This window comes from Rhinatrema bivittatum, chromosome 3 (assembly GCF_901001135.1).
Source record: "Rhinatrema bivittatum chromosome 3, aRhiBiv1.1, whole genome shotgun sequence".
Taxonomy (NCBI): domain Eukaryota; kingdom Metazoa; phylum Chordata; class Amphibia; order Gymnophiona; family Rhinatrematidae; genus Rhinatrema; species Rhinatrema bivittatum.
In genome coordinates this window covers 260,039,351-260,061,786 of record NC_042617.1, presented here as the reverse complement: position 1 = coordinate 260,061,786, position 22,436 = coordinate 260,039,351, and the positions used below count along the sequence as shown (strand labels likewise).

The 22,436-nt window shown below is 45.2% G+C and overlaps 1 protein-coding gene across 2 annotated transcripts; it reads left to right on the top strand.

Moving 5' to 3' along the window:
* The first annotated feature begins 4,366 nt into the window (after window positions 1-4,366).
* Window positions 4,367-14,628, top strand: ATG101 (autophagy related 101). 2 transcript variants are annotated; one of them, XM_029594519.1, is made up of 3 exons: window positions 4,367-4,582; window positions 5,195-5,506; window positions 13,118-14,628. In XM_029594519.1, exons 2-3 carry the CDS (start codon window positions 5,255-5,257, stop codon window positions 13,520-13,522), a joined length of 657 nt encoding a protein of 218 aa, XP_029450379.1. In that variant the 5' UTR covers window positions 4,367-4,582; window positions 5,195-5,254; the 3' UTR covers window positions 13,523-14,628. The 2 variants fall into 2 exon arrangements, with proteins under 2 accessions (XP_029450379.1, XP_029450378.1); XM_029594518.1 differs by having other exon boundaries at window positions 4,368-4,582; window positions 5,190-5,506.
* The last annotated feature ends 7,808 nt before the right edge of the window (window positions 14,629-22,436 follow it).

The window sequence follows — 22,436 nt, the reverse complement described above, 5'->3', positions numbered from 1 at the left end:
AGGACCAAGGCTGGTGAGACAAGATGTCTAAAATGGGATCCACGTTCCTGGGATGATGAGGTGAAAAGAAAGAACCTTTCCTTCTTTGTTTTTGCTTTGGAACTTGGTACTTGTATGGCTGACTGCCTGGCCTGATCTGAGGAAATGGGCGGGGGCTGCATCCTCACTGGGGGCAATGTTTGCATTGTGGAACTCAAATCCTGAGCCATGCGTTTGTGGACCATTGCAGGCCTTGGTGCGTCAGTGTGCTGGACATCTGCTTTGCGCCCTGGTGTCAAATCGATGCTGCTGTGCGTTGGGGTCACTAGACTCTTGTCAGTCATCTTCTCCACTCAGAGCACCGGTGTTGCACGAGTCATATGGGTGGACTTCACAGATGCAATGAGGCTCTTTGCCATGTGACGCTTTCTCTGCTTCATGCGCCAGTGCGACAATAGCTATCTTCTAGACACTTCGTGTTGGGGGCATAGCTTGGTGCTTCTTTGCTCTCGATGCATCGTGCGTAGATGCTGACGATGCTCCTCTAGCTGGCACCAGTTGATCCTGATGGTGCAAGAGGACTGCTTTGGCAGGTTTCGACTTGGGGTCTTTAGGTGCTACAGAGACCTTATCCCCTGAGGCTCCACTCACCCTGGTGAGGGAGACTACCGACTGGTGGTTACCTAGCCTGTCCTTCCCACTTGATGCCACCAAAGAAGGCTCCATGGATGCCGACCTTCTGCGTGCATCCTGATGGTGCTGTTTTGGGCCTGGAGATGGGTGAATGGAGTGCCTTGGAGATGGAGCGTAGCTTCCGAGGCCAAGGATCCACCTTCTCTGTCCCTCATTGATGCTATCTTTGCGGCTCTTGGTGACATGCGTCCGCAGTCGCAACATGAGGCCTGGTCATGGTCCGGGCCCAAACAGAGATAACAGTAATTGTGACTGTCAGTGATGGGCATATGTCCATACTGACAGTACTTGAACCCCAGCTTTTTTGACATCATATAGCACTTATCAGCATGAATAGGAAAAACCTTGCTGAAAACAGAGGAGTCTAAATATGTCCATGTGAAGTGCGAAAAAATTAAGACTGAGGACTGAAGATGGCATGCTTTCGCGTGGGAACTGCCACACAGGTGCAACAGAGCAAAGCTGTAAATTATTGGACAGAGAGCTCCACAACTGCGCCATTGGTTGACGTCACTCAGACAACATGGCTAATTCAGCCTGCTTATCAATGGAAAATACTGGTTTCCTCTTTCAATCAAACCAATAAACATCCTTACCTGGCTCAAACAGAGAAACACAATATGCAAATATCATTACGTCATGCATAGTATTAAAGGCAGAAAACCAGAATTTACATTAGCACATAGCTGCCTCACTTTTGAGGAGTGGGGGTAGGGAAGAAGGGTGGGTGCACCCCAAAGAAAAGTCCAGCTCTTTCAATCCCCCCAGTCTCCCCCACACATCTCTCTCAATCCCTACCCTATCCAGCCTGGCCCTACCAATCTCTTTTACTCTGAATCTACCCAATAGTCTCCCCTTCTTTTTCTCTTTCTCTTTCAATCCCCCTACCCTGGCACCTCCAATTTTTCTTTCATTCTCTTAATTCCCCATTCTGGTCTCTCCAATCTCCCCTCTCAATACCAGCAAATCCTCCCTATCAATTCTAGCCTACCCTGGCCCCACCAATCTCTCGGTCATTCTCAATCCTCCCACCCTAGCGCAATATCTCCCTATCCCCCTCTATGTCCACACCAATCTCTCTCTCAATCCCCCTCAAACCCTGGCCCTCATCAATTTCTCTCTATCTCAGTCTCCTCCAAACTCTGGCTCTACCAACCTCTCTCTTTGAATCCACCATAAATCCTGGTCCCCACCAATCTCTCTCTCTCGCAATTTCCACCCTCCAAAATAAGCCCTGGCCCAACCAATCTTTGTCTCTTAGTCCCTCCCAATCCATGGCCCCACTAATCTCTTTCTCAATCCCCCCTCCCTCCAAATGATGGCCCCACCAATCTCAATCCCTCGCACAAACCCAGGCCCCACCAATCTCTCTCTCAAGCCCCCCACACCCTGGATCCACCAATCTCTCTCAATTCCACCACACATACTCCATTTCCACCAATCTCTCTCTCAACCCCCCAAACTGTGGCCCACTCATCTTTCTCTCAAACCCCCAAAACATGTCTTTACTAATCTCTTTCTCTCTCAATCCCATCCCCCAATAAACCCTGGCCCCATCAATCTCTCTCTTTCTCAATCCTGCCGCCCCACAAACCCTGGCACCATCAACCTCTGTCTCTCTCAATCCCTCCCACAATTCTGGCCCCACAAATCTCTCTCTTAATGCCCTCCAAACCTTGGTCTCAGCAGTCTGTCTCTCTCTCAGTCCCTTCCCTGTAATGTAATTGATTAGCCTGAGTCTTACCACTCTGGCTAAGGATGTATTCAGAAGCTAGGTCTTTAGTAGACTCAGGATTCTTACAATGACACACATCACATGACTGTAAGAATTGTGGGAATGGAAAAAGTAAACACCAGATGCGCAGGATCTGTGGTGATGGAGTTAGAATTGCAAGAAAAAGAGGAAAATTGGTTCTTATCTGGTAATTTTCATTCCTGTGGTGCCACAGATCAGTCTAGACTCCTGGGTTTTGCCTCCCCTCCAGCAGATGGAGACAGAGAAAGTTTTACTGACACTATCACATAACATGAGGTGCCACCTGTAGTCCATCAGAACTGACCTGTACACAAGCCAAATACCAATAACTAACTACCACCCCCCTGAACGAGTAGTGGAAAATGGAAAACTGGAACAGAGAACAGTGCCCATGCCGAAACCGGTGTAGGACTAAGAAAAAAACGGTGCCACTCTTCTGCATAATCATAACAATAAGTCGGGTGGACTCTCCAAACGTACCCTTTCCTCCAGTGGGCGGGACTCAGGACTGATCTGTGGCACTACCGGAACGAAAATTACCAGGTAAGAACCAATTTTCCTTTCTCTGTACGTGCCCAGATCAGCCAGACTCCTGGGATGTACCAAAGCTTCCCTAAAACGGGGTGGGACCTCAATAGTCCCACTCGAAGCATACTGTCCCCAAAGGCCATGGCCTCTAGGGCCTGGACATCCAAACAGTAATGCCTGGTAAAAGTGTACAGATATTTCCAAGTAATAGGTTATAGCGCTCATCACCTGAAAATTCATGTTGATGAGGCTATTAGCTATTCCTCCAATACAAAAAAAAAATGTGCGCCCGATGCGCATATTTTTACTATCCAAAATTTGAGGAGCCCAAAAAGTGTACAGAAAAGCAGAAAATACTGCTTTTCTTGTACTTCCTCAGATTTAATATCGTGCCAGCAGTCAGGTAGGAAAAGGGACACTTAATTAACCTCTCCTGGGTACCCACTGCCAAGGAGGCACTAGAAGCGCACAATTTCCCCTAGCACCTCCTTTTTATTTTGGCAGCCCATTTGCATATTACATCGGGCACCCTGGAGAGGTCGATCAGCACACATTAGGAGAGCGGGCACTCAGTCATGAGCGCCTGTTTTTCGCACACAGATATTGCATTGGCCTGTAAGCAGGCAAACTAGAGCGATTGGACAAGCGTTTTGGATGTGCTAACTCCTGTTTTACATTGGGGCTTATGGACATACGTCCAGTCATGTGTTGAGCTGTGCACTGCCTGCAGCGCATGGTATTGCACTGGCCCCTGAGTTTGTTGGGGGGCTGGCAAACTTTGCAGTGGAGGCATATTCAACACTAACACCTGTAACATTTGGGAAGTGGCAATGTACCCGCTCCCCTTTCCACCAAAACCATACCAGTGCTGCTGGACTCACACAGCCACAATGGCATGCTAGGGCGTTACGTTGCCATATTAACTGCAGGCCAGCAGCCCCCCTCAGGTGCAGAAATAGGTTCATTCTATCATCGAGAGAGCAAGAACCAAGCACCGGTTTACCCCAGGCTCTGACAGCCTGAGTGGATCCCGATCTCGCAGCACCTTCTGTGTCCTCAGTTCTTTAGCAACACCATGCCCCTTTTTCTACTCAACAGCGTCCCGGCAACGTGTTGGCACATTCATTCACACCATGGCAACCTATAGTCATATGAAAAAATAATAAAAATGGTTACATGTTTATTACCATCCTCACGTTACTTTCTCTGAACCCAACATTGTTTGATAATACAAATCTTGCTCTCCAAAACCAGGAAAAAGTGCTGTGCACAATACTTGATGTAGGATTTGAGCCCCTTGGTCCCTGCATTACAAAGCACCTGCTATAGAAACCACACGAGCAGTCCGCAAGACGCATGCGCAATGTGGCCACAGCGCGACCGGAAGCAGCTGTTGGATTCCCGGAAGCTGTCCTCTGCAGTCAGGCTGCGATGTTTTGGTGTGGACGTGCATGCGCAGAGCAGCGTGTAGGCCGGAGCTGAATGTGGAAGTGGGGAGGGAAGGAGCTGTGGCTCGTTGTCGGCGACAGCGCGGTGAAAAACCCGCTGCAGAAAAAAAACCGCCTGACATTTAAAAAGTAGCCCAATCTGGCGAGAGAACTGCCTACTTGGTAACACTGCTGCCAGGTAAGCGGCGGTCCCCGGTGACAGGGAGGGGGCGAGGGAGAGGGTGATTGGAACTGGGTTGCCCGAGAGTTTTGGGGGTTTTTGTTTTTTTGCTTTGGCTTGCTTATTGTACGCAGAGACTCAAATATACCGGGCTGGCGGAGACACCTTTAATGCCCCCAGGTTTCGATTGCCCGGAACTGTCATGGAGACGCAAGAAACGTCCCCTGAGCTCCCCAGTCATCTTTAATAGTTGAACACAGAATAATTAAAAAAATGTTTGCAGCTTCCTTGGGCAAATAAAGCATCTAATAATTGTATTCTTGAAGCTTATTCTAAGTGTCTGTTTACTAAGGATGTTTACATATTCTGTTTCTAAGGGGGGGGGGGAAGGTTAGAAAATGAAGACCTAAATTTCTCTTGGCTGCGTCGCTTTGCTGCTGTTGGTTATTGCGTTCTTCATAGGCTGTAATGCCTTTTATTGGATCAACATACAAATTAGCCAAAGATGTTACTGTACATTAACGGTCCAGGGCTAAGAGTTGCCGTTATTTCACCATGGTTTATGACAAACAGCATAATTCAGTTCTATTGTAATATCTTTTCGGTTTCTTACCCTCATTTTCAGAACAGCTTTGTAAAGAAGGAAGGTTCCCTAAGTGCGAGTCCTCTCTTATAGTACGTGATACCAGGATGAACTGTCGGTCAGAAGTGCTGGAGGTATCAGTGGAAGGTCGCCAGATCGAGGAAGCAATGCTCGCTGTACTTCACACCATCCTCCTCCACCGTAGCACTGGGAAATTTCACTACAAGAAGGAAGGGACCTATTCCATCGGGACAGTAGGAACACAAGACATGGACTGTGACTTCATTGAGTTTACCTATGTAAGAGTGTCATCCGAGGAACTTGACAGGACTTTGCGAAAGGCTGTGGGGGATTTCAAGGTAAAGTAAAAATGATTCTTAGCTGTGGAAACAGGTTGTGGACCTATTACAACTTTTCCTCTGCAGACATTGTAAATGTGATTATGAAGCACACATAAAAATAGAATGTGTATGCATAGAAATGCATTATAAAGGGCCATGGAAAGGCTTTTCATCTAGATAAGGAATCCTAGTGCAATCTGTCTCCTGCAACATTTTGTTAAAATTCAATAAAAATGTAGCACAAATATCTAGTAGTAGGAAGTTTTTATCAGGCATCATATAGAAAAGCTATAATGGCAAACATATTTGTGAGTCAGAAATTTTAAAGAAGTGTTATTTAACATTTAATAATAATTTGGATAATCAACCAGAAATCTAGCACTGTTTATTCCAGGACATTGCAGATTCTTGAATTGTGTTTTATCAATGATTCTAAAAACAAGCTTCTTCACCACATCAGGGTAGCAGCCTAGGAGAAAATGGGTAATATAACCTGGTTTACTCAGTCACTTGCAAAACTGGAGCTAGTATGCAGTTGTCCAAATTCCTAGTATGTACTAAAAACTCTAAGACTGATGCCTTCTGGAGCCTTGTGCTCCTGGTAGGGATGCCCATGATAGCAAGGTCAAAGGTGAAGTGCCAAAGTGCAGTCCAACTCCATCTGGCTTATACAGCTTAAAGACAGTAGAACAGGTGAATGTGAGAAAATTATCTTTCAACATCAGCAAAGGCAGATGAAAGTTTCAGTGAAAAGAACCCCTAATCATCTTGATTTTCCTTACCCCTGGCTATATGGTGCTGCCTCCTTAAAGGTTTTGTGTGGCTGCTAGTGTGCAAAGACTCCCACCTCATTAAACTATTCACATGCAGGCCTCCTTCCCTATCTGCACTTTACTCACCTAGCCTATTCATCTAACCACCTAATTTTTCTCAGTCCTATGGTGATGGATGAGGGACTCCCTAGTCACAGGCTCGTATGCAGGTGGTGAATGCAAGATAATTGTTGTGTATTCCTGGACGAGATAGGGTGGACCATTTTGACAGCATCATCTATGGCTAAGCAGGCCTTTATTAGAATTCCCTTTTTTTTTCCCGTTCTTGGAGAAGCAGCTAGAAATGGTGCTTTTAAGATAGGCTATTCCTATTACTTGACTGAATAACCACATCTGGAGGGGTCACTCCAGTGTAGTCAAAAAATGTTTTTAGCAAACTGCTAAATAACTCAAAAAGTGAAAGACTTGGGAAAAGAATTGTGTTGCCCAGCAGCTGTCAAGATATAATATTGACATTGCCATTCTTAGCAAAACTAGGTCTGCAGATAAAGGCCATTTAAGAGAACAGGGTGATGGTTACATCTTTTCTTGAAAGGGAAACCTGCCTGTGAAAGGAATATGCATGGTGTTGGCTTTACGATCAAAGATCTGTTAGTCACTTGATGGAGTTCCTGTTAGCATCAATTAATGCCTTATAACTTTTTGTATTCAGTTGCTTAGCAAGGCATATGCCATTATAAGTGCATACGTGTTGATGCTTGACACCGAAGAAGAATAGAAAGAACCTTTTTACACTAGTCTTGATCAGATTTTATCATTTATTCAAAAAGCCGACAAGTAATTGTTTTAGAGGATCTTATATCAAATATTTGGAGAGGTATGATGGGAAAAGGAGGGAGTGGGTAAGCTAATTCCAGTGGCACTTTTCTATTCTGCATAGGGACAGAATATGTTTTTGTAAGCATAAGGGTAACCTGCACAGTGCAGAGGCTACTGGCATAACCATAAGCTTACTGGACAGACTGGGTGGATCATTTGGTCTTTTTCTGCCATTGTTTGTATGTTTCTATGTAAAATTATCAGACAAAGAAATAAGTACAAAACCTGTTAACAACCTTGCATAAGGTAGTGGCATCTTTTGGACTGTAATCATAAGAACAGGGAACTTGAGAGATGTCCGTTTCTCTCATGGCATGAGTAATTTGGACAATTGCTGGATTATTGTCTACTGAGATTTGTTATGCATATAAGGATGGCATTTAAATAGAATACAAACCAAGTGCCGGATTTTAAAAGGGTTACGCTCACCGGGCCTATTTTAAAAAGGCCCGGCGATGCACTTAAAGCCCCAGGACGCGTGTAAGTCCCGGGGCTTGCAAAAAGGGGTGGGGTCAGGCTCCCGGCACAGCGGCCATATTAGCCGCTGTGCTGGGGATCGCGCGCCAGCAGTTGGCCGGCGCGCGCAACTTACTTCAACCCCAGGGCTGAAGTAAGTTGCGAGATAAAGAAAACAAAACATCAAAGGTAGGGGGGAAAGGGCGGGGGAGGGAAGAGAAGGTGGGGTGAGGAGATAGGAAAGTTCCCTCCCAGGCCGCTCCAATTTCGGAGCAGCCTGGGAGGGAACGGGGGAAGGCAGCGTGGCTTGGAGCGGGCTCGGCACGCGCAAGGTGCACAATTGTGCACCTCCTTGTGTGTGCCAACCCCGGATTTTATAACATGCACGCACATGTACGCCCACGCGCTCTTTTTTAAAATCTAGGCCTAAACTTCTAAACAATCTCCAATGCACCAGGAGAATTTCCTAGCACATCTCAGTAAGAAATTAACCAAATACAAATCTTCGAAGGGACGAAAATGGAATCAATCAGCTTTACTTCTCACCATCATCAGGACTGATTTGATGGTGATAATACTGGCATTATTGCTACTCTTGGTCAGAAGAGGAAAGCTTTTTGTGACTGGCAAAACCATCTATCATCAAGCCAGAAAGTGTTTCTTTTGCTGGCTTATAGCCTGTGAAATGTAGAAAAATGGTGGCTGGATAAATCTTAGGAAATTAAATCTCGATGACATACATGATATGCAGCTCTTTTTTTTTTTTTTTTTTTGAGACTGTCCCACATAAGCTCGTAAATAAACTCAGCAGCTTGGGGGTAGGTTCCAAGGCGGTGGACTGGATTAGAAATTGATTGAGTGATAGTTGACAGAAGGTGGTGGTAAATGGGATTCGCTCAGAGGAAAGAGAGATGATTAGAGGAGTGTCTCAGGGATCAGTGCTGGAGCCAGTTCTGTTAATTTATCTTTTGTGAGCAATATTGTGGACATTTCAGAAATAATTTTTTTTTTTTTACTGACAACACTAAGATGTGCAACAGAGTGGCTATGCCTAGGAAGTAAACAGAATATGAAGTGACCTAAGATCTTGATTGAAGTTTAACTGCCAGGCCTTCAATGCGAAACGTGCAGTGTCGTGCATTTGGCATGCAAAAACGCAAAGGGTGGGGGGAGGGAGAATAAAGCATCTGAACTTGATGGCACCCCTGGTAAATTGCTGAAGGTGGGAGGAGAAATGGTGGCAAATAAGCTTCACTTGCTGTTTTATAACATTTAGTTAGGGACTTTCATTTTCAGTTTTTATTTTATTTTTTCTAGGGAATTTATCAGTATTTGTTATAAAAAAAAGAAAAAACAAAAATGGGAGAAAATCAATGGGGAAAAAATAGCATTTTGTTTCCACTGATTTTCTTCCCGTTTTGTTTGTTTTAATAAATTGTGGGGAAAAGCAAAATAAAACCTGAAAATAAAGGTAAACTACATTTAATGTACTGAAGAGATTCCTGCCAAGTTATAAGGGGTAAAGCTAGCGCATCGAAACGCGCGTCCAACCCCCCCCCCCCGAAACTAATAGCGCCCGCAACATGCAAATGCATATACGCTTTTTTCTGTGTAGGCCCTTTTGGTCTGCAGCTGCTCCTGTCTACCTCTCTCATTCCCAATAGCTCTGTGGAAGCCACAGTTGGTAAAGATCTCACCTGTCTATAAGCTCTCTTTGGATTGGTTCATTTATGAACTACCTGATGCCTGATTGGCTTAGGCTAAGGAAACAGACTTTCACTGGGAAGTTAACTCTGACTTCTGGTGCAGAGTGTGTGTCTTCATTTCCAGCATTAAAATCATGGGAAAGTTGGAAATTAAAATATAAAAAAAAAAAAAAAAGGGAAGAAAAACCATTCTATCCTGACTAGGAGTGGGATAAGGGTTTGCATTAGATGATCACAACCAACTACTGATTTTGCTTTGAATCTGTATACTGGAAGACATCTTGTTTAAGATAAGTGTTTCTTATTCAAGAAGGAGGGAGAGGGACAGGTGTTATCAAATTAGGGACTTTGTATGTATTTTTCCATATGAGTAGGCAATGTCGATTTGTTGTAAAGAGGCTGAGTTATTAGGATATTAAAGAGTGCTTATAGGTATTTATTTTACTAAATGATACATGCAGCTAGATTTTCCTTTGCTATATTTATTCCTTAAATAATTAACTGTTTATATTTCAGTAGTTTAAATTATTAACTTTGTAAACAATATTTACATCCTTACTTTAAAGGTAGAACTTGAAAAATTCTAATTATATTGGTAAACCTTTCTGGATACATTATGGGGTAGCTAGATAATAATATATATGAAGTATAATTATACTGGTAGGTATTTAGGGTCTGAAATTAGGCTGTACAACATGTAACCTTTTTTTGAGCTGTATTTGATTATGCTGATATTTAATTTTAAAACAATGGTTTAATGGTCTTGATGAGGTTCACGATCATGTGTGATTTTTATTGTGTCTGTTTAAATAAAAAGTATTTAAAACATTATGGCCTTAACAGCTAATATTAAAAAAAAAAAAAAAAAAGCTGAGCCCCTACATTTAGGGACCTAAGTTAGCCATCTTTGAGCTCAGCAGCTTAACATTTTCAGCTTAAATTTAGGCCTGCTATTCATGTGACTAGATCTAGATTCCTAAGTTAGGTGCTGAAGATCAACAGAGGTAGACCTTAACTCTACCTCTGTTGCCACCCACTTTTTAGGATTCTAAATTTAGAAGCCCAGTGAAAAAGTAGACACCCAGCCCTAGTAAATTATCAAATGGACCAATTTAGGAGCCTAAACCCTTTGACATTTATCCTCTTAGCTATAAGAGTTATTACTAAGTGCAAAATTCCTATAAAAAGTCAGGTGTGCTGGGATTGCCTCAGTGGCAGTGTTATGCACTGTCAAGCAGAAGACCTGGGTTCAATTACCTGGTCAGCTATTGTTCCCTGATACCAGACATTGTGCATTGGTGACATCTACTGGACAGATTGAGGGCCCAGCCATGATTACATACAAGGGCTCCTTCCATAAGTGTACGATCCCTATCTGAAGACTGTTGCCACATTGACTGGGCTAAATAATTTGGAAGGAGATATACAATAGGGGAACAATCCCCCAGTGCTTGCAAATGAAGGCCAGAGGTGCTGGATCCCATTCTGGGTTTTGATTGAGCTAAATGCCCGAGGAGCAGGTAAAAACTGCCCATGAGACATACAAGAGCTTCTTTGCTGAGATCATAAAGCCAGCTTGATTGGGTGGGCTGTGGTCCGTCACTTCCTCTGCACACTTGTTTAGCAGACCGTTCTCCTACAGCTGCCATACTTCTCCCAGGTTACCTGGAAACCTTTAATCTCCCCGGGCCTCAGTTCTAATCTGCCACAGACCCTAGGGTCAGCCACTTTATCTCCCTGAGAGTTTCGTGGGGGATTCAAGGCCCTTGTCCTCTCCTGCTCTAGACAGGGATGTGTATGAAATGGTAACCCGGCCTGGCCCCTCCCTTCCCTGGGTATGGATGTGCATGTGTGTGGGGGAAGGAGGGAGTTGGTACCCCCCTTTCTTCTCAATCACTGTACCCCTCTGCAGGCCATAGTTAACTCCCACTGGGAAGATCCTGCACTTGGTAAACACTGAGCTTGTGATTCTAATCTACCTTTCAGCTTCTTACAGGAGGGACAGAGATCAGCCTGTGTGTATTTAAGGAGGGGTGCCGTGTATGTCCTTTAAACCTACCTGCAGCCTTCACCCTAGCGCTGGTATATACACACTGAATCCAGTGCGAGATACAGCCTGGGATGTCCCAAGGGCTCCGCGTCCTCTCTAGAGCTCTCTTAGTCCCAAATAGAGCTCATTGTGGAAGCTTAAAAATCTGAGAGCATCAGTGGACCACCGTGTACAGGGTCTGTGTTGCGCCACAAGCACAGATGGGGAAGGAGGATTGTTTATAATTTCTGTACTTAGGGCCAGGGCAACAAGAACACTCAGACTCAGTACAATGGTACAAAGTAAAATTTATTTGGCTTTACCAAGTGTTCCTGGGAGATGCTGTATGCTAAATGCCCTCTATCTTTCAAAATTACCAGCATCTCTCAGAATAACAGAAGTGGCTCTCCTTTATAGTCAAAGATACAGCATTTGCCGAAGTTTCTAGAGTCACGTAACTGCCCAGAAACTCATTTACAAAAACACATGATGCTGTTGTCATGATAACCTAGTATGCATAGAAAATGCTTGTGAGAACATCCTTCATTCATTTGTAAAAATCATACTCTTTACTTGTCTTCCCTGACACACCCTCCCACCATAAAAAGTTCCTTTATCAACATGGCTTTGATGCACTTTGTTCCTTCTGATATCCTGTTGATCTTCTTTGTTGTGTAAACAGATAGCAAGTCTGTGTCCTATATAGGAGATAGGCCTGAATTCCGTTTGCTGGCGCCAGGACTTAATTAAAACTGTAACCTTAAAAGAAGAATCTTTTCACCTGGCTCCTGTCCGTTGAGATATGCATTTGTAAGACAAAAGCTTGCATCCTGGTTTCATGCGAACCAAGCTTCCCTGTATTGTGGTGCAGATATTGTCATTGATGCCCACCTGGCCTTTAATTATAGGCTTTGCAGAGCCTGCTAGTTTCCAGATCTTTCACATTCTTTGAGTCATTCACTATAGTTCAGCAGTGTCAGTGTGAATCAGCCCTCTGAGGATTCTGGAAATGGCTGAATAAGCCACAGTTCTGAACCAGAATTATGAATTATATCAGGATGCAGCCACAGGAGGCTGGGCCCCGGTCCCCTCTCCAACCCTGTACCCCTCCATCTCTCCAGGACCCTCTCAGCTCCCCAGGCCCCTGTCTCTCTCTCTCTCTCTCTCTGTGCTCTCCTCCCACCACCTTGCCACTGAGGGGGGATATGATAGAGGTCTTTAAGATCATGAGAGGTCTTGAACAAGTAGATGTGGTTTGGTTATTTACACTTTCGAATAATAGAAGGACTAGGGGGCATTCCATGAAGTTAGCAAGTAGCACATTTAAGACTAATCGGAGAAAATTCTTTTTCACTCAATGCACAATAAAGCTCTGGAATTTGTTGCCAGAGAATGTGGTTAGTGCAGTTAGTGTAGCTGGGTTCAAAAAAGGTTTGGATAAGTTCTTGGAGAAGTCCATTAATGGCTTTTAATCAAGTTGACTTAGGGAATAGCCACTGCTATTAATTGCATCAGTAGCATGGGATCTTCTTAGTGTTTGGGTAATTGTCAGGTTCTTGTGGCCTGGTTTGGCCACTGTTGGAAACAGGATGTTGGGCTTGATGGACCCTTGGTCTGACCCAGCATGGCAATTTCTTATGTTCTTATGTTAGCAGTGGAAACATTTTCAAATTTTACATGCATGAACAAAAAATATTAGTGTTTAGCTGGGTTTGCATTGCTGATTTTGCTATTATGTTGTATTGCCTCTGTCTGAATGTAATGTTCATTTTCCCTTCTTTTCCAGGATGCCCTGAGGAACTCTGGAAGCGATGGACTGGGACAGATTTCTCTAGAATTTTACCAGAAAAAGAAGTCACGCTGGCCGTTCTCAGATGAGTGCATTCCTTGGGAGGTGTGGACCATCAAGGTCAATGTGGTGAACCTGGCCAATGAGCAAGAGCGGCAGATCTGCCGGGAGAAGGTGGGGGAGAAACTTGGTGAAAAGATAATCAACATTGTGGAAGTGATGAACAGGCATGAATACCTGCCAAAGATGCCAACGCAGTCAGAGGTGGACAATGTTTTTGACACAGGTTTAAAGGATGTTCAGCCTTACTTGTACAAAATCTCCTACCAGATTACAGATTCACTTGGCACATCTGTCACCACCACCATGAGGAGACTGATCAAGGACACGCTGGCTCTTTAGATAGCAGCCTTTCTCTGAGGACAGGAGCTTTTGTGGTTAGCATCAGCATGCCATAGCTGGTATGATTTTACACAGGGTATATGTAACCAGCTGGAATGGACAAGGCACATGTGCCGGCCTGAGAGGGAGTCATGTTTTAAGATTGTAAATTTCAGACTTGGTTCTTTCTAGTTCAGAACTCGTAAATCTGTTCATTCCTTTAATACAGTAGTGAAATAGGCTGAGGTTTATGGATAATTACATTTGTCTACTAAAGGTGCATTATTGCTGAATTTTTTTGGAATGGATATTTTTCTTTTTTTTTTTTACTTGCTGACAGGAATCCCTTACAGTCTTACAGCTCTACATTGTGGTGCAATGATGAAAAATAAGAATTCAGAACTCTAGGACCTTAACATGCCACTGAGCATGGCAGCACTGTTGTCTCACAACATCTATCTATTTCCCTTGCTCCTTCTAATACACAGTCCACAACATAGCAGAACCTCCGTCTTCAGTGCCAGCCACTTTCAGGATAGCTAAAAGATCATCTTTGGACCTTTTTTTCTAAGGCAAAAAGACTTTCTGAAAGCTAATGTTTTTTGCAGTTTTCTCACACACTGTAAACTGGAGGAACCAAGTCAGCTGTCTAGGGCCCTTTGCATATACGTGTGTTTCACAAGTTGCAATCCTGGTATGGTCAAATTGGATGTTCCTCCTTAAGAGCTAGATAAAAATGAGGTCAGCCCTGAACTCCGACCATAATGCTGTGTCTGCTGGGACCAGGTGCTGCAAAAGTGGTACGCTTGGGCTAGAGAAGGGAGGGAAGGCTACTGCCAGTACTGTGGTGCGCAGAGTGGATGGTGGAGGCAGAGACCATTGAGGGGGGAAAGACCAAAAAACCCCACACATGCATTTTGTCTGTAAAGTACTCTGTATATATGATATTGAATAGTTGTTGTTATACAACTCTCCCAGAAGAAGACGGTATAGTATAATAAAATTATTGCACTAGTATAACATCTTGCATCACACTAGGGTACTAGATATTTTACAAGCACGTCTGAAAGTGAAATCATTTGGAGTAGAGTATGACACCACTACAGAAAGTTATGGTGAAAAAAAAACAGAATTCAAAAAAAGGTACTAAGGTTAACATCCCTGCTTTTAGAAAAAGTGCTATGGGCTGTTTTATATGCACTATACCGACAAAATCTCATTTTGCCCCATCTGTAATAATATATTTGCAATACATTTTAAAATATAATAAAAATATAACATTTCTAGAGATGAATACAGCTTGAGGCAGGGCCTGCGCGTCCATTAGGCGAACTTCGGCGGTCGCCTAGGGTGCCAAGCCCCGTAGGGGGTGCCAAAGAGCAGCCATGTGGTGCCGCAAGTGGGGCCTAACCCGCTCGCAACAAACAGACAGGCCGATACAGTACAGTGTGCTCCGACGGAGCGCACTGTTAACCTGTCATTGGACGCGCGTTTTCCTTACCCTTCTTCAGTAAGGGGTGGAAAACGTGCGTCCAACCCAAGGAACCTAATAGCGCCCTCAACATGCAAATGCATGTTGATGGCCCTATTGGTTATTCCTGCGCGATTTAGTAAGTAAAATGTGCAGCCAAGCCGCACATTTTACTTTCAGAAATTAGCGCCTACCTTTGGGTAGGCGCTAATTTCTTCCGGCACCGGGAAAGTGCACAGAAAAGCAGCAAAAACTGCTTTTCTGTGCACCCTCCGACTTAATATCATGGTGATATTAAGTTGGAGGTCCCGAAGAGTAAAAAAAGTTTAAAAAAAAAAATTTGAAGTTGGCCGGCGGCTGTCGGGTTGAAAACCAGACGCTCAATTTTGCCAGCGTCCTGTTTCCGGGCTCGAGAACCGACGCCGGCAAAATTGAGGGTCAGCTGTCAAACCCGCTGACAGCCGCCGCTCCTTTTGCCCGTTTCTATCGCCGGGCCTCATATGAATACTGTATCGCCCGCTCTCCCACGGACTTTACTGAATCGGCCTGAGAAATAGAGACTGAGAAGCACATAGTCGCCCCCCCCCCTGTTTCGACACCGAATGTTTCTATTTCTCTTTGCTGCGAGCGGAATAGGCCCTGCTTGTGGCACCACGTGGCTGCTCTTCGGTGCCCCCTATGGCTCGGCGTCCTGAGAAGCACACAGGCAGCGCTGAAAAAGGTAGGGGGGGCGTGACTGGGGAGGGGGCGGCAGCGCAAGGGTCACCTAGGGCGCCCAATACCCTTACACCGGCCCTGGGCAGAGGTGTGCTGTTGTCAGTAAAGCATTGGACTACAAGCTAGAAAAATGTATAGACTTTGAGTCCATATTCTGTTCTTTTGTCTCCTCCTTCCTCAAATTAACCAGCTGGATACTGCCATGTGGGAGACCTGAGTTTGATTTCTAAGCACAGTGTCTGCTGGTCGAGACTAGGGATGCTCTAGAGGCAGCATTCACAGTCTTTGGGAAGGCAGTATCAATCATCATAGATACCTAGAACTTACGGTAATTTACTTAGGGTTTTTCTCATTCTGTGCTTACAGGAAAAAAGCTTAGTAAATTAGACCCTTAGTGGCCAGACTCGATACTTGTGCATCATGTTCTGGAAGGCACTGTGGTTGGTGCTTGAGGAAGGTTGTTGCATTGATTGTCAAAAGCATGTCAAGACAGGCTTGGATTTCCCACTAGGTCATGTAGGCCCATGTGTGGGTTGCCTTGGTGAAAAGGGCACTTCTCCACAGGGCAGCTCTCTCTCTTAAGTGCTACTCAGTCTTAGCAGCATCTCTAAGGCCCAGGATATGTCCACAGGAGCCCCTACTTTTAATTGGCTGTGCCAACATTTGTCTAAGCCTGTTACAGTATTTATATAACTTGGACTTAAAGTACAGTTTGGAGGTCTGAATTTTCTCTTGCAATAAAGTGTTCATCTTCAACCTTTTGTGTTGAACATTTTTCTTTAGTTAATGTATTAGACCAAGGGTGATCAACTCCAGTCCTCAAAAGCCATGGTCAGGCCTGGTTTTCAGGATATCCACAATAAATATGCATGAGGTATATCTGTATACAATGGAGACAGTACATTCAAATCTATCTCATGCATATTATTGTGGATATTCTGAAAACAAGACCCATTCCCTGTACGTCCCAGGATCAGTCCAGACTGCTGGGTTATGCCTCCCTTCCAGCAGATGGAGTCAGAGAGAAACTGAAAAAGCACCTCCCACATAACCCGGGGATCTACCTGCGATCACTCAGTGTTTTCTCTGACTCCAGCAGATTGAGAGGCATAACCTGCGGTCCTGATCTCTAAATTCTGGGGCCTTGCCCCACCAGGTTTGGTTAAAAAAAAAAAAAAAAAAAAAAAAAGGTAAAGTAGAATTAGAAATCAATTGAACTTTTGACTGGATCAATTTAAAAAAAAAAAAAAAAAAAAAGACAGGTTAATATCTTTTTTTCTGAGCAGCCGGACAGTGGCAGGCAAGGCAGGGCATTGCCCTAGAGCCAATATCCGGAGATTTCACGGCCCTAGCCAGGTGAGGACTTACCGGTGGGCCGGTCACTCTCCCCCCTTCCCTCAGAGACGTACTAAATACTCTGAATTGCCCCCAGCGCCATCCCCCTGTGGGCTGAGATTTAAGAGAGCAGCTTTTTCCTTACAAAAAAAAAAAAAAAAGATTTTCTTTCTTTAATTTAATTTGATTTAATTTCTGCCTACCTCAGCCGTGCCTGCTGTCAGTCTCCCGGGCCTCCGGAAGGGGTGGACTTCCCACCCGGCTGCCTAATTTTGCCTAGGGGGCGTGTCATTCTTGCGGAGAGCCGGGGCTCCGGCTCTCCCGCGAAGGCCTCTGCTCCTGGTGTCTACCCGGGGCGAGGGGCCTTCGCAGCCACCCGATTCGCCGCGGGGGGCAGCCAGGGCAGGGCGCAGGAAGTCGCGCGGCGTGCACGTTGCCGAGGGACAGAGGCCTCACCCGCTCCCGATTCGCGCGGGAGTGGCGGCCATTTTGTCGGCCTCGGAGTGGGACGCTGATGATTCTGAGGAGGGAGAGGATCTCCTTCCTCCGCTTACCCCGCCGCATAGACTGCGCGAACGGCTGGATGGCACAGCCCCGCTCCCTCCTCCGGGGGAGGGCCCTTAAAGAGACGGCGTCCTTTTTCTTCCAAATTTGTACTTTTGATGCATAAGGCATATCTAGAGGCGGAGACTGAGTGGGATGACCAGTTTCCCCGCCCAATTAAGATTCTTAGGATCTCTAGGGGTCAGGAAAGGGTGGATTCCCGTTTTCCTCCACCTTCCCCAGGGGATGGGTTACCTGGCCCGGTGGATCCAGGCTTTCAGGACCCTTCAATTCACGATATGGGTGACAAGGGGGACAATGCCACCCAGGTGGGAGGGGGATGACCCTTAGGTCCTCTGTCCAGGCGAGAGGAGCTGGATCCCTTGATTTTACACATGCTCCAGGAGCTTGAACTCCCTCTGTCGCAGGAGTTGTCAGATTTATCTACGGGGGACTCGGCTTTAGCAGGACTTCGCGCTCCGCAGACTTTTCCTTTCCACCCGAAGCTATCACAGATTGTGTCCCATGAGTGGGAGACCCCGGAGGCCTCTTTGAGGGTTACTAGGGCCATGGAAAAATTATATCCTCTTCCTCTCGATTCACTTGAGCTCCTTAAAGTCCCGAAGGTCGACTTGGCGGTCACGGCCATTGCCAAGCATACTACTATTCCGGTGACTGGCGGCACAGCATTTAAGGACCTCCAGGATAGGAAGCTGGAGGTGCTGCTCAAGCGCATCTTTGAGGTATCCGCCTTAGGGATACGGGCTGCGGTTTGCAGTAGTCTGATGCAGCGGGCTTTGTTGCGTTGGGTGCAACAGATGTTGACAGCCCAGGATCTTCCCCCTGGGGAAGCGGAACATGCGGCCCGTATGGAATCAGCAGTCACTTATATGGCGGATGCCCTCTATGACCTTTTACGTACTTCAGCGTGCACTATGTCCTCAGCGGTGTCCGCACGGCGTCTTGTGGCTCCGGAACTGGTCCGCGGACACCTCGTCGAAGTCTCAACTGGGGTCTTTTCCCTTTCGGGGTAAGTTGTTTGGAGATGAGCTGGAGTAGCTCATAAAGGCCTTGGGTGACAGCAAGGTTTATAAGCTGCCAGAGGATAAACCCAGGACGGCCAGCTCTCAGAGTAGCTATCGGGGCCGTTTTGGGGGCAGCGTAGTTTTCGGCCTGGTCGGGGTGCGTCAAGCTATACCCCTAGGCAACCGGCTTCTAGAGCACAGGCCTGGTCGAATTCCTTTTCGGGGCAGGTGGACTCAGCGCGCCGGAACCCACGCATTTGCTCCCAACAACAAACCAACTCAATGAAGGGACGCCGACCCATTCCTCCCTACCGAAGATCGGGAGTCGGATAATAACACAATAAAGGAATGCTACTTCAAACTTCAAGTTTTAAAAAGACTAAGACCCCTTCTTCATTTTCAAGACTTCAGAACAGTCCTACAAGCGATTATATTTTCAAAACTCGACTATTGCAATTCTCTTCTCCATGGCCTCCCCGACAACTCCATCAAACCCCTCCAGTTGCTGCAGAATGCAACTGCAAGGATTCTTACAAAGTCAAACAAAAGGGACCACATAACACCAATCCTTAAAAAACTTCATTGGCTCCCAGTCAAATTCAGAATCCTCTACAAGCTTCTATCAATTACTCACAAAGCCATTCTCAACATTGCCCCACTGGACCTCTCAACCCCCCTGCAAATCCATACTTCAACCCGTCCTCTTAGATTAGCGCAAAGAGGCACTCTCAGAGCACCTACAATCAAAACCTCCCTAGGCAGAAGAGCGCTTTCTGCCGCAGGCCCCAAACAGTGGAATTTGCTTCCTCCCAAACTTAGACAAGAAAAATGCCCTACGACTTTCAAGAAGAGACTTAAGACGCTACTGTTCAGACAAGCTTTCTCATAACTGTCAAGGCCACCTCCTTCACGGACGCACCTCCCAAGCGGAGAATCCTAAGCTCACCCTTTTACTCTGCCTAAGCCAAGCGGAGAATCCTAAGCTCACCCTTTTACTCTGCCTAAGATATCCAATACTGATTTTTGTCTCATTAAAGCAATGTTAACCCACATTCCTTCCATCCCCCATCTCTTCATCCCTTCCCTTAGATTTCTCCTTTTTCCCATTGATTTCTCCTTTTCACCCCAACTAGGCAATTCATTTAGCCCTTAACAGTTCGATTTGTTATATTTTCCCTTTACTTATGTTGTATCTAAGTTTCTCCTCCTGATCTATGTAAGACAATTTTTGTCACTGTTTGTTCAAGGTTGATATGTAAACCGGAGTGATAATTAACTGTTTTTTGAATTTCGGTATAGAAAAAGTTATAAATAAATAAAATAAATGTCCCAGTTTTTGGAGGAATGGGTCAAGATTACCTCGGATCAGTGAGTATTAGATATTATAAGTCACGGTTACGTTTTGGATTTTGCACGTCCCCTCCGGGATCTTTTTCTAGTGACCCCTTGCGGACCGCCGCAGAAACAGCAGGTGGTCCTACAGACTCTAACTTGCTTGAAGGCACTGGGAGCCGTTGTGCTAGTTCCTCGATCGGTCGTTACTCCATATATTTCGTGGTACCCAAGAAGGACGGAACTTTTCGACCAATTTTGGACCAATTTTGGACCTCAAACAAGTCAACAAGGCCTTGCGGGTCCTCGTTTTCGTATGGAAACATTAAGATCGGTCATTGCAGCAGTCCACAAAGGAGAGTTTTTGGCTTCTTTGGATCTGATGGAAGCGTATCTCCACATCGGAATCCAGGAGCACCACCAGCGGTTTCTGAGGTTCATGGTCATGGACCAACACTACCAGTTTTGTGCCCTACCGTTTGGACTGGCGACTGCACCTCGCGGGTTCACCAAGGTGCTGGTGGCTGCGAGCTTGAGACGAGAAGGGATCCTAGTACATCCCTACTTGGACGACTGGCTCATTCGGGCAAAGTCGGAGGAACTCTGCAAGGCGGCGGTTCATGCGGTCGTGTGTCATAAGAACATAAGAAAATGCCATACTGGGTCAGACCAAGGGTCCATCAAGTCCAGCATCCTGTTTCCAACAGTGGCCAATCCAGGCCATAAAAACCTGGCAAGTACCCTAGGCTGGGTTGTCAATTACTCAAAAAGTCACTTGATCCCAACCCAGGTGATAGAGTTTTTGGGGGCTCAATTCGATACATTAGTGGGCAAGGTGTCGCTACCAATTGCTCGTATGGACCGGTTGATGTCTCAGGTGTGGCGGTTACTGTCGCTCCCCTCCCCTGTGGTGTGGGATTATTTGCAGGTTCTTGGATTTATGGCAATTCTCTGGAACTAGTTCCTTGGGCCTTCGCGCATCTGAGACCTTTACAGAGAGCTTTGTTGTCCCGTTGGGATCCCAAATCAGAGGAGTACCAGATTCCTTTACCGCTACTCGAGCCTGCCAGATCCAGCCTGGACTGGCGGCTCAATCCGGTTCACTTGCTGCATGGGGTGAGCCTCGAGAGTCCCCAGTGGGTAGTGGTAACAACTGATGCCAGCCTCTCCAGCTGGGGGGCAGTGTGCCGGTCAAAGTCAGCTCAGGGTCTTTGGACTCTGTTATAAACAAAGTGGTCTATCAATAGGTTGAAGACCAGGGCAGTCGGCCTGGTTCTGCAACACTTCATACCAATGTTACGCTGCAGAGCGGTGCGGATTCTTTCCGACAATGCGACCATGGTGGCCTACATAAACAGTAGAGTCAGGAAATGCAGCAAATTTTAATGAGTCCCAAAACAACTTCAACGTTGTGAAAAATTTAACTCTTTATTGGTGGCAACTCCATTGCTTCAACAAAACACATATTTTAACCAAGGTCCCCCGACACGGTCCCGTGTTTCGCCAAACCCGGCTGCATCGGGAGGGACGTATTTAAGGCGGAGTTCATATGCTGTAACAAGAACCAATGTTTCAAACAAAGGAGGGACTCACAGTACAGGATCCATACAGTGATACAAATCTAGCAAGCAGAGCATACACTTTAACATTAAATTAATCCAACAAAAGGGGTTTGCTACTCTGAGAGTTAAGTTAGGAAGTAAAATGTAATAATAGAAGAACATTCCTAATCGACAATTAAATAATAGAAATAACTGTAAAATAAAGATAAAAATAAAAATAATTATAAATAAAAATAAATATAAAATAAAAAGATTACTAAGCAATAAAAAATTCAAATATTTATCATAAATACAACATGTACTAAGTGTGTACTCCCAAACTAAACGATAGAAGAAATAAATACAAGCTTCTATCTCACCACATCAAACTTAACCATTGATGGTAACTCACATCTTAACGTTGGGAGATAACAACAGTGAGAAACATTGAATTTTTTATTACTAAAACATCAAACTAACCCCCCATTAATTTCAGACCTATTAGTAAAAATTTGTAACTTATCATTAAAATCATCCATTGTACCTGAAGACTGGAGGATAGCAAATGTAACCCCAATATTTAAAAAGGGCTCCAGGGGTGATCCGGGAAACTACAGACCGGTTAGCCTGACTTCAGTGCCAGGAAAAATAGTGGAAAGTGTTCTAAACATCAAAATCACAGAACATATAGAAAGACATGGTTTAATGGAACAAAGTCAGCATGGCTTTACCCAGGGCAAGTCTTGCCTCACAAATCTGCTTCACTTTTTTGAAGGAGTTAATAAACATGTGGATAAAGGTGAACCGGTAGATATAGTATACTTGGATTTTCAGAAGGCGTTTGACAAAGTTCCTCATGAGAGGCTTCTAGGAAAAGTAAAAAGTCATGGGATAGGTGGCGATGTCCTTTCATGGATTGCAAACTGGCTAAAAGACAGGAAACAGAGAGTAGGATTAAATGGGCAATTTTC

What these genes read in the sequence shown, in the direction of transcription:
- ATG101 (XM_029594519.1), top strand. Translation starts at nt 5,255, where the DNA reads ATGAACTGTCGGTCAGAAGTGCTGGAGGTATCAGTGGAAGGTCGCCAG. An exon ending in AGGCTGTGGGGGATTTCAAG is followed by an intron (nt 5,507 to 13,117) that starts GTAAAGTAAAAA and finishes CTTCTTTTCCAG; the next exon opens with GATGCCCTGAGGAACTCTGG.